We start from the raw sequence: 12,713 nt of genomic DNA on the forward strand, positions 1-12,713 counted from the left end.
GGAGTTTGTCCCAGACAGGAATTTCTGTAAACATAATGATAACTCATAGAAGGTCTCTTGTGGAAGAAAAAGGAGAAAAGGGCTGATATGGAGCAAAAGAGAAAATCAAAGAGAGCAGTAGAAATGTGCATCAAAAGGATGCAATACCTCAAAGCAAGTGAAAATCTTTGAAAAGGACCTTACAGGGAGCTATAGCAGGTGGAACAACAAAGCACTTTTGGTCCCAGGAGATGCCATGAATCTAGCTACAAAGTTCTCACAGTGACATGACTAGTTAGGATTCTGTGTAAAAATTCAGCTTCTGACCACGGAGTTCCTTATGGCATTGCTAAATTCATTTAGACAGAAACTAATATTTGGCAGTTCTGAAAATACTTTTGCTTCATGTGGTCTTGAAGTAATGAAGTTTGAAAGAGTGAAAAGTATAAAATTTGGTTCCTAGCAAAGAGTCACAGATAAACTCTTTTAGACTCTGAAAATTACAATTTTACATTATTTCACTAAATGCTGTGTGCCAACAAGCCAGTTCATTATAGTGCCACAGATTATTTCCATAACTAGAAATAACTGGTGACTTGAAAAAAATCCATAATCCATACAACCCAACACTGAGCTGTGTTGCAATTGTCTTATGAGCTGAAGGAATACTTCACTTACAACACTGAAGCAGTTGATGAAATAAGTCAGTCCCTCCCCTGACTGGGGAGGAGGAACATTTCCCCCTGCACAGAGTCTAGTGCTTCAGATGTACTGTTCTTCATCTGCTCCATTTATGAGCAAGGACCACTTGCCCCCCTCCTCAATGAAACCATTGCGTCTCGACAGCCTGTCTGAAGCCAAGGAAGAGAGGGACACTTGGCTAGTCTGATCCCAAGGAGATGGTTTGGAAGAATCTCTCCTCCTATCATCCATTCCAATGTGAACACTGATTTGAGAAGGAGTGAGTGGCTTCATGCGGCCTTGAGCTTGTGCTTCATAACTTTCTGTGTCTGGCTTCTTGTAACTAAGAAGAGAAAGAGAAAAGATATTAACAAGAAGTCAATGTGTAGAAGCATCTGGCATTAGAACAAATCAGAAACTTCTGATAATCTAAATGTATTGGAAGTGTTTATATGGAAAAAATACATTTACAGATGAATTACATATGTTTAAATTAAGTTTCCTATCTAATAACTCACAATTATTTTAAAATAGGGGCTGTCAAGAGTGTAATGGCCTCAAAAATCAGTTACAAAAATAATAATTTTTATTACTACTTGAATTTTGACCCTGCCAATTCTTTCAATCCAACACAAGCCCAGAAGGATAAGGGAGGATGATGGAGAAATGCAGAACACCCCTCAAGATGTTTCTGATCTGAGTTTTCAGTCATTCAAGACTACATACCACTGATTGAGCATTCTTCTGTTGCATTTAGGAAGATGGATTAGTGGCGGACTTGGTGGTGCCAGGTTAATGGTTGGACTCAATCTTAAAGGTCTTTTCCAACCCAGATGATTCTATGATTCCATGCACTTTAGGCACAGGGTTACATGGCTAAGAGTACATGTCACAATGCATTAAGACACTTCAATAGTAAAAGAGAGGGACTCTCAAATTGAGGTTCTTTAATAAAAATTACGAGCTTGCCAAATTATTAGAAGGTTCATAGAACACAATTGCAGGTGAATGGACTCAATGACACAAAAATCACTTTCTGATTCAATGTATACTAAGTCAAATAGCAGCAATGGCAAGTAAGTGTGGTCTTCTTTATATATATATGCACTATTGTGTTCTTTGGAACCTGAAGTTCTATTCACCTGATCTGGAGCTTCAAGAAAGATTATTGTCCTAAAGTGTATACTGTAATACAGCTTCCATAAATCTGAAGCCCAATATTTTTTAGAGTGTTCTCTGTATCTACCCAAAATGGTATGTGACACTTAATACAATCAGCACAAGGTCAAAAGAAATGGAGAATTAAGGAATCCCTTTATAAAAATTTCTCATCCTTTGGAAACTATACAGTGAAACCTTTTAGGATGAAAATCCTGTAGTGGTAGGGCTGATTCTCCAAGCAGACGTTCATGTATGTTACCTGTATTTATATTGTCATCTCATTGAGCATTTGCAGGATTAGATGTAGTAACAGATTTCCTGTATTAACTGTACTGTAACATACAGAAGACCCCAGCTACAGTAAAAAAATGTAAAGGTTTGGACCAATTTCAGACACCATAAAAAAGTCGTATTCTTGAAAGGTGTTTACTTTCTCTGCTGTTAAGAACAGGTCCACTGCAACCCCCAAAAAGGGCACCCAAAAAATTTAGTATTAAAATGAATAGAACTTGAAAAATGTTGTTATAGATCAGAAATTGGTTTGCTTCCAAAAGAATAAAAAAAGATAGCTTATCTGCAGCAAGGTACAAAACAATAAATACACTGCTTCCCTATTTCTCTCTGGCTAATTTAAATAGACAAAAATAAAAATCATAGAGGTACAAATACTTTTCCAAAAATTTATTGTTACATTATGGAGAATCATCTTTCAAACTAACTGTTCATTTGATATTCACAGCAAAACCTCCCGATCATTACTTTACTTGATACTGAACTAGATCTCCACCACATGGGCCCAGGTGACATCCAGTCACACTTTTAGCTGCTAGTTAGAGCATACTGCATACTGTCTTAATCCAGGGAAGTTCATAATAGTGACACCTGTCTCTTTTGGAGCCAAGGATTAGACAGAACAACCCCAAGCTAATGGACTTTCAGGTACTTTTAGGTGTAGAAAGCCCAAAGTAGTGTCTCATGTGAGTCCCAGCTTCAGTACTGCCTCAGCTCCCAGCTGATAAACACAAGACAACTTGCCATTTCAGCTGCAGGGAAGACAGCAGGACAGACACAGAAGAAGCTGCCATTGCAGCTGATCCCATCCAAGGCTGAAGCACGAGGCCAAAAGGCATGAACGCACCTAGCAAAAAACCACACGGACATGAGCCAGAGCTGCTCGTCCCAGCACATGCATTTCCACCCCTGCATATCATAGAACAGATCAGCAGTTCTACAACACAGCCTGCTGAGACCTCTATAAACACAACTAGATCAATATATGTATTTACTCACTTATTACTAAACATGTCACTTCCATTGCAAGGCATGACCTTTGCACCAGTATAGGTACAAGACTGAACCCACAGGGCAAGACTATTTGTCCCTTCCAGATATTCTGCACGTATGACACACAGCAAAGGCAACAGAAAGACAAGGCAATAATATGGGAAAAGAGGGAGAAGTTACTCATAAACAAAACTAGGAATATTTGAAGTAAATTTCAAGGAGGAATTTAGAGCATGAGAAGATGTCTGACAGAGGGATAAAGAATACAAGCAGTAGGAGAGAAAATGTGTGATTCAGGGCAAATAAAAAAGGGAGCACCCTTTTTTAGGGTAGGATGGTACATCTGATTAGCACTGGGTTTGAGTATACAGAAACTAATCCCCAAGTACTGCTACATGAAGTAAGAACATAGTTTTAATTTCATCTACAAGTACTTATTCCTAAGAGGCAAGTAAAGAGAAAAAGAAATATGGAAAAAAGAGAATGTATTTATTTTGCCCTCCTTCTGCGAAGTTTTAAATAATTTAGGAACTTGTCTTTGGTTCCTTGAGCGGGGAAATCGATCCTAGAAGAGGCACCACAGATATCAACTGCTGTCTTTGACAAGCTGAGCTCTGGCAGTCACATACCTGCTGCTATGGGTATTCCAAGCATATTATAAATTAAGGCAAGAATCAAATTTATTCGTATTCTTCGAACTGTTCTCTTGGATAAGTGAATACTGGCAACTACATCCAGCAAATCATTCTGCAAGACATAAGAGCACCAAAAGTTTTCCACATGCAATCTTCAGAAAACTAAACCAAAATGAAGAGTGTCAGTGATAAAAGAGGACAGGCCAAAACTGTAGTGCTCACTCTGATAAGAACAACATCTGCAGCTTCAATGGCAACATCGGTGCCCGTTCCAATTGCAATTCCAACATCGGCCCTGGCCAGTGCAGGGGAATCGTTGACTCCATCACCAACCATTGCAACCTTCTTCTTTCCACTTTGGAGTTCCTGGACCTTTGCAACTTTGTGAGAAGGAAGAACCTCCGCAAAGACTTTTTTGATCCCAACCTATGTACAAAGAAAGACACCCTGTTGGTGATGTGCTTCATGCTGGAAGGAAGAACCATTTGCTGTTCTAGGTGAAACAAGACCATCAACCAAACTGATTCTGATGAAGGCAACACTTGCAAGCTACACAGAAAACTGAAGAGCAACATGCCTTTGGCAAAAGAACAAGATTGATAACAGCACCCTCCTACTGCAGAGATACTGGCAAACCATACTCTGCCCTGAGCATCATGTCCTGCATGGCTTCTGGAGCTCCACTGCCCTAGCAATAAAGATTTGTCTTTTAAATACCTTCAGGGGTGGTGACTCCACCACTTCCCTTGGTCCTGCTGGCCACACTATTGCTGATATAGGCCAGGGTGCCACTGGCCTTCTTGGCCATCTGGGCACGCTCTGGCTCAGGTTCAGCTGCTGTTGATCATCACCCCCAGGTCCTTTTCTGCTGAGCAGCTTTACAGCTGTAGCACTGCCTCAAGTGCTCAAGTGCAGAACCTGGCACTTCAGCTTTTTGAACCTCACAAAACTGGCCTCAGCCCATCAATCCAGCCTGTCCAGATCCCTCTGCAGAGCCTTCAAGCAGATAATGCAACACATGAAACATGTATGATCAAGCAGTTACAGCAGGGGAAACACAGAGACAAGTACGTGCAGGTCTCAGGGAGATTATAAAAATAAAGCAGATGGCTAGCTATATGCTTTTACCCATCCACATTATAACTTATGTGGAGTTGCTAGCAATGGCTCTAGTGTTGTAATCAAAAAACAGATGAGTGCATTAAATAGTGATGGGATAATGCCCTTTATTTGGCTGCCTCAAGAGGCAGTAGCAGCTTTTCACCACATAAGATAGAAGCTCTCTTTTAACCTTTTAAAAAGTAACATTTTATAACGCTTTTAAAACTGCTTACCATTTCTTTCCATTGGAAAGTACGTTCCAAAAATTCAAGGAAAATGTAGGCTGACACAAACTAAGCTTGTTTATAAAATTCATCTGTGTTCCTGGAACCATAAATTCAAGCTTGTTTCTGAAAGACTTTTTTCCCTTGACAAAGAAAGTTGGGTGGGAAAGCGCTTCACAAAACTGAACACAAAAGTAAAAGTGTGAAACCCAATAGGAGGAGGATTAAATCACACAGAGAAACAAAACAGACCTCACAGCACAGAAGAACGTGCACACACCACAGTGCTGGCTGAGTCAGCTGTGTGGTGGGATACCTGAGGAAAGCAAAGTGACACGTGGTAAGATTAAAAGTAGACCAATGCAAAGGGAAAGAGGGAAATGAAGACTGAGAGGGTGGAAACAATAGCAAGGTGGAGTGAAAATCTGCTTTTCATTTATAGTTTGAGATGGGAGAAATCTCATATAAGCCTCCTTTAGATTGCTATGCTTCTTAAAAATAATTCCTATTGTGATATTACGCCTTTAAGATAATCACAAATCCACACTGTGGATTCCCTAACTGGCCAGGGCTGGACCTTCAAGGAACTTTCCTTCATCACTAACCAAACAGGTCTGCCTTTCAGTGAAGGGAAACTGGAGGCTTCAGTTTAGCAACCAATTACTGCAAGAAACTCCATTACTATGCAGAAGCACTGACTGTATGTCGTCAGTGGGATCTTAATGTAGCCACTGGCCTCTACTATGCCATAGGACTTGACCTGATTTTCAGTCCAGTTCAAGAAAAAATTGTCTTCATTTAATTTATCCCGGGAAACCACAGTTCCAGGGAAACTGAAACTCCTGCTTCAAATTCACTGGGGCAAACAGGAGTTTTAGAACCTTATCATGTAGCTTTTTGAAACACAGAGAAGCAGATACCTGAGTAGCAATGGCTTTTGCAGTTTTCCTGTTGTCCCCTGTTAGGAGCACCACGTCTATTCCCATGCTCTGCAGCGTGTGCACAGCAAGGGCTGCCTCCTGCTTGACAATGTCTGCTATTGCGATCATTCCACACAACACACCTGCACAAATAAAACCATCCTCGGTCAGAGAGAGCTGTGGGGGGCAAAGTGGCAGCAAGGGAACAGAGCTCCCCCTCCATCACACTGTGGTAGCTTCTGAAATAACACATTCTGAGCAATATTGACACTCATGTCTGCAGCTTTCTCACTTATGGTCTCTTCTTCTTATCATTTGCCTGTTTCAGATCAAACAATACCTTTGATATTTAGGGATCAGGAAGATGAGGAGGAGAGTAGCTTTTAAACAAGCCTGACCTCTATGTTTTATGGTATTGACAAATATGATAGTGGGTCAGAGAAAGTGTTGGTATTTGTGCCCAGGTCAGATGTTGAAGCCACTCCTCCAAGAGGAAGCATAAAGAGTCTGGTTTATGTCTCCTAGTCTTTCAGGGTTGGATCTCTACTAGAATTAATTACTTTAATTGAAAAATTTTGCATCTGCCTTCCAGTACATTGGCTCAAAGGTGCATCCACACTTCCTTCACAAGCAAATGCCTTTCAAAATTGCCCTCTAGGAGCACCAAGAATATTTGTTCAGTAAATGAATCACTGGCCTCATTTCAAGATCACAGGTGCACTGGCAATCTCTCACCATTGCAATCATTTCTCATATCAAGGTATTGTCTGGGATCTCTTTCTGCATGGCACAGAACAGAACCCCACTGGCAAAACTCATTTAGTCTAATCTATTATACTTGACTGATATAATGAATCGCCATTTTTATTCACTGCATGTTTTGAAAGCAGTGCTGTGATAGGTTGGTCCATGATCCTTCACTGATGTAAATTATGGATTGGTGTGGCAATCATGGCACCGTGTTGGCACTGCTTGTTTGAACCGTGATCCTAGACAACAGGAGGTTCAAAAATTAATTCTTAAATTAAAAACTACACAGCAAAACCTCATAAACACTGTTCTGTGGTACAAGCTTCTTTTAAGAACACCCTGATATTTCACAGTTCACAAGCAGTTCTGCACTAAAAGATTAGTAGTTTCTTGACACTAAGCCAGTGATCAACTGCTTCAGATTGTTTTCATCTGTTCTGCAGTAGGATTGACTCTGTTAAGTCACTCTAAGGAAGAACAGTTACCATCTATAGCCACTAGTATGGCAGTCTGTCCTTTCATTTCATGGTTTGTCATTGCATCATTTACATCATTTGTAATATTCAAGCCATTGCGCCGCATCCACTCACGATTTCCGATCAACACCGAATATTTCTGAGAGGCTGATGGACCTTTGTGCACAGACAAAAGAAAAATTAGCATCTCAAAAGCAGTGTACACAAGCAGAGATGTTTGAGGAAGACAAGTTAGGTGGAGGCACTGCCTGAAGACAGTCTCATAAAATTTTTCTGTTTCAAGTCTCAATCTGTGCCTGTTTACACACACAACTGCATCAGGACTTAATGGAAGTACGTGCTCGTGTTTGCCTTTGTCAGCCAGCATGGTTTCACTGAATTAGCACAGTACACACATTCAGTAAATGCCATCCTGCTTTGTTCTCACAGCTAATGACTTTCAAATATAAAGGCTCTTTCTGACAAGAAAAGAGTAGTGTACCTCTAACAAACAATGCACCTCATTAAGAATTCAATCCAACTTCACAAGAACCATATAAGCAGGTGAGAAAATATTACATTAGCACCACTCACAAATGGCACAGTTCTGATGATTGAAGTTCTCATTCTATTTAATTCTTCTAATAGCTGTCTCAAAAAGGTCAAGAGCATCACAGCCTTCTGAAGAGAACTGATGAGCTCCCTAAGAAAGGCTTTAAATACCTTTTCTTTCTCTCCTACACTACAAAATAGCAAAGCGGCTTCCAGAGAGCCTGAAATAATCCTGAATGCATTGGCCTAATCAAAAATATCAGACACTAAAATCAGTTTTCAGATATAGCACACTTTGTTTTACATCTGCTGAATATGTTTGGGTTTGGGTTTTTTTTGTTTTTAATTAAGTGCCTTGAGGGGTACATGAACAGAAAACAAAAGATCCAAGTTAATATGGAACTTAAATGTAGGATATAAAAAGTTGAAGTAAGATAATATATGTTAAAGGTAACTGCTCTAAAAGGGAAGATAATGCTAAATGGCAAACTTTGCTCTCTGCTGCACCATTCTTCTGTCCAAAAGGAACATTGCTGGGTAGGCCTTTTTGTCTGTGTATTGTATGGAATTTTCAAGTACCCATCACTGTACCTAATTCTCATTTAAGTTTCTGAATTGCAGAGGGAGATCAAGAGTTATGGAGAGAGCTTCAATTTTTGTTAAGACGCATTTTTGTCCCTCCGGTTCTTTGCCTTCTTCTGCCCCATATCCATCTTTCTCTTATACATAGTCTGGTAGCAGCTGGCACAGATAATCACTTACCTTGTGATTTCAAAAGCATGATCACTGCGTTATCTCCCAGAGGAGCACTGCTGTCCCCACTCCTGTTAGCATTCAGGTTATTGGGACCTTCCTCAGCTGTGCCAAGGATGGCCTCAACTCCTCCAACCTTGCAGCTGATACCACAGCCTGGGACTGCCTGGAAGTCAGTGCAGTATCCCAGGCTCTCAGTGCCAAGCTCCTGAAGATGTAACCAGAGGCCATCATCAGTCCATGCTGCCCACGCGGGGTACAAATATTAGATAACTCTTGCCAAAAAGGAGGCTTCATTCCTCCTCTTGACAGTGACTGACCAACTGAAAACTGGCCAGGAGTATCAGTAGCACAGAACTAAAAATAAGGATGCTCTGATGTGCTGTGGCTTAGACTTCTAGAAAGGGGTAGCCAAACAGATCACAACCAGGTCTCAGCCCTAGCACCAGCAAGCCATAAGGAACAGCTTTTTCTGGTAGTTCAAGGATTAAAAAAATTAGATTGGTGGTTCATGACTTCAGCCAAGACTAGGAATGAAAGAGAAATGTTTCAACATTAAGACATTCATCTTATAAAAGATGCAACTTCTAATTAACCTCACAGACAACTGGCTGTGGTGGATCAGACCTTTTGTATACATATAGGAGTACAGTGGAAAAACTGTATCTAATTCCTGGAGGGATCTGTCTGGATGTTAGGGAAACTGGGTTTTTCTCTTGAGTTAGGGAGAGAAGTCAGTGAGTACTTCAAGATGAGATAAAGGGATTATCAGGACTCTATGAGTTACAAAAATAATGGAGAAAATATTAGTTTGTAAACAAGTTGTCTCTTGAAGTTGGAACTATATGTACTTTTCAGTGATCTTAAAATACAGGGATGGCAAGGCAGGTGGTAAGAACATCAGTCAACAGTATAGCATTACAATTCATATAAGCTATGATCCAGTAATAACTGCTGCATGGGATAACTATAGAACTGTCAGGGTACAAAAACAATTTTTAAATAAAAAATGTAAAATACAAGAAAGGCAATTGGTTTGTTTCTTATATTCTCTTTTTTGTTCCAAAGTAATGCTTTTACTTCTGAATTTTATCACTGAAAGATCTAGCAAATTTGATATTTTAAAAAAATTATTTTTCCCTTAATCAATTAATAATTTTTCTTAGCAGACATAAATTGTTTATTTACATAGGCTTCCTATTTTCACTATGATTTTTGTTTTACTTCTTCCTGAAGCTTGAGGAACACATGACATATATAAATGACCTCTGAGGATATGTAAAATTTGCAAAGACTTGAGTAATCTTTAATTCATTTGCGAAACTCACAAATATTACAGTTTAATATTCAAGCTTTAAAGCCTTTTGCCTAATTTATTCAAATGAGCAGTGACTAATAGAAGTGACTATAGTCAGGTAATATGAAATGTTATCACACACATTTGCTTCATGAGGTTATTTTAAGTATTCATCCTCCATATATTCTTTATTTTCTCATTTGTTCAAGATAAACTTAGCAAGATCTCCCTTCAGAACTCCACATTGTTACCAGAAAAGCACAGCTTAGAATACATTGTCGGTAACATCCAGACCGAGATGCACAACCATGCAATCTCCCGGTTTTCCAGCCTGTTACTGTTTAGGCAGGCCTTTTCCTCTGGGACCTGATCATTTTATACAACATTGCTGCATTTTCACAGATGCCTTCAGGCCCTGGATGAAACAGGAAAGCCAAGTACCTCTTTGCAGTATTTAGTGACAGCCATTCCTAAAGGATGCTCGCTGCTGGCTTCTGCTGTACCAACAACAGCCAGTACCTTCTTCAGGGGGAGCACAGCTATGTCTCCCATCAAAAGCACCCTCATGACTTTAGGAACTCCACAGGTGATGGTCCCAGTTTTATCAAACATCACAGTCTTGATCTGCAAGAAAAAAACACAGTTACTTCCTAAGCCCTGCAAACACAGGGATGCTTGTATATTTATGGCACATAAATACAGTCAAGACTTTAATAAACAGTTGACTATATCCACACAAAGACAGAATAAATCCACAGGAGCAGGGATTCCTGTAGGTACCTTGAACTATCTGTAAAGTAAGTCTCCTTATCCTTTCTTATTCATTCCTCATAAAGCTACAAGATCATCCTGTGCCCATATCAGGATCTCAGACAACAGTGTAATTGTAGGACTGAGATGCATGCACAAAGGACAGTACATGCATTCACATGCAAGATTCATGTAATGGCACCATAATCGCTTTTCCCACAAGGTATGTGATGCAAAAAGGGCTTTTTTGAATGCAGTTCTAAACAATTAACAATAATACTGAGGAAAGAGGATTCAGGCAGTGGTTTGGTGATAGAGAAGATGTAGAGTGCAAGAAGTTCAAGAAACAACAACCTAAGCAAAATTGATGTCATGCTATTCACCAAACTCAGCCATCACTTGTCAGCCAGGCCAATGGGTCTTGAGGAATCAGAAATGAACCAAAACCACAGCCCCACATATACTGGAACCCAAAGATAAAGTCAATTCTAATCCTGAAAATAAACACAGCAGAGAGAAACACAAACCCCACAAACTTAGCAAAGTAGGCACTTCTTCCATATCCAGCTATTCCAACACCAACTTTGCAGAATCCAACAGATATCTAATTTTCAAAGCCCTGACTACAGCCTTGCTTCGATCCAAAAGGTAAAAAGTCCTAGCAATAATTAGCAAATATTTTTATTTTTTCTCCGAGTCTTTGAAAAACTTCTGGTTAAGTAAGAACAAGAATTATCAGTCTGATTAACTTGCTGTTACCCTCCTCCTCCCTTAAAATGTTCGGCATATGTCTAATACAGCCTATCACAGCCTGGTTTTGCTTAATTTTCTTTTCAGCGGCTGTGGACACGTCAAATCGCTTTCTCCTTCAACCTCTTCCTCCTCTTCGCATAATTTTTATGTCTTTGAAGGTTTTTTTCTGCCTCCCTTCTATCTTTCTTGTCTATACACTAAAACAACATCAAATAATTGGTTTTTTTCCTTGCATTCTACATTGCAAACTACTGATCATGAACAATATGCATTTCACAACAGGTCTCAGAGGAAAGGAAAAAAAACCCAGTAGATTATTGGGCTCTTTTGCAGAAGAGGTAAACAAAGTGCAAAATCAAAAACCTCTGAAACCATGAAGAGGATTAGCAACCTCATTAGCAGCAGTCATGAGACCGTAGGATATGTTGGCGCTCAACACATTGCTGTGACTACTTTGAAGAAGGTCCGATTTGTCTTAACCTTAACGAGCAGCAATCAACTAAAGAAAAAAAAGGAACAACTTTCCACAGTCTTTCTTTGGACCTGCAGGATTTCCTGGGGAATTATATTTCATGTAGCCATAGCTGGGTAAGCTACAAAAGTACAGAATGAACTATTAACCTGATGTGCCATTTCCAGGGGTTTTCCACCTTTGATGAGAATACCATTCTGCGCAGCCACTCCTGTGCCCACCATTACAGCTGTGGGGGTAGCCAGGCCTAAAGAGCAAGGGCATGCAATGCTCAGCACAGTGATTGAGGTTTGAAATGCAAACCTCAGTATTATTTCAGCTTTTGAAATGTTTTTGCTCTGATTCTGCAAGAAGAAGGAAGACAAGGGAAAAAAAAAAAAGATACATAAGATTGCCGACAGCAGATAACATAGGTGTACAATCAATCACAATCATTTCAGAAAACATATTTATCTGGAAAATTTCAGTACAGGAAATAAATCAATTATTGCTACTGCAATGCTAAAGAAAGGTCAGTGTTATTAATTGTTTATTGCAGTATTTTCTGGATTTTTTGCTGTTTAAGCATACAAAAAATGCTTGTCTCTGCTCTGAGTCTCCCAGATGTCAACATAACTTGTTAGAATTTCCTTTAAAGCAGATCCCCCCAGTTGCTGAGCAGAGCAAATACACATCTTGAAGATAACAGAAGCTCAGCTTCTTTCCCAAGCCAAAAGCACTATCTGCCATCAGAAACAGGAATGCTCACAAAAATTTCAAACATAACAGGAATGGCTCAGCCTCTTGCAATAGGCCAGAAATGCTGTCAATTTCCATTTGTAAGAACTCCATGCAGAACTAAGGGGTAAAAGCAAAGATATATTTATACCTGCAGTGAGATTTTAAATAGAGTAATTATCTGCTTTGTGGAGAAAATACCATGTTTTACAGAAGTATTTATAGAATA

The 12,713-nt window shown here is 39.6% G+C and overlaps 1 protein-coding gene across 1 annotated transcript in view; it reads right to left on the reverse strand.

The window, feature by feature from the left end:
• Positions 1-741: 741 nt before the first annotated feature.
• ATP7B (ATPase copper transporting beta) overlaps positions 742-12,713 on the reverse strand; it is a gene marked incomplete at both ends in the record, with an annotated part of 29,703 nt that continues 17,731 nt past the window's right edge. Inside the window, 9 exons of the mRNA XM_083855768.1 lie at positions 742-1,003; positions 2,845-2,959; positions 3,735-3,852; positions 3,963-4,166; positions 5,986-6,128; positions 7,221-7,367; positions 8,505-8,703; positions 10,234-10,416; positions 11,917-12,111. Of these exons, the coding sequence (XP_083711894.1) occupies positions 742-1,003; positions 2,845-2,959; positions 3,735-3,852; positions 3,963-4,166; positions 5,986-6,128; positions 7,221-7,367; positions 8,505-8,703; positions 10,234-10,416; positions 11,917-12,111 (1,566 nt within the window). The remainder of the gene's footprint in view (positions 1,004-2,844; positions 2,960-3,734; positions 3,853-3,962; positions 4,167-5,985; positions 6,129-7,220; positions 7,368-8,504; positions 8,704-10,233; positions 10,417-11,916; positions 12,112-12,713) is intronic.

This window comes from Zosterops lateralis (assembly GCF_965231275.1).
Source record: "Zosterops lateralis genome assembly, chromosome: 2".
Taxonomy (NCBI): domain Eukaryota; kingdom Metazoa; phylum Chordata; class Aves; order Passeriformes; family Zosteropidae; genus Zosterops; species Zosterops lateralis.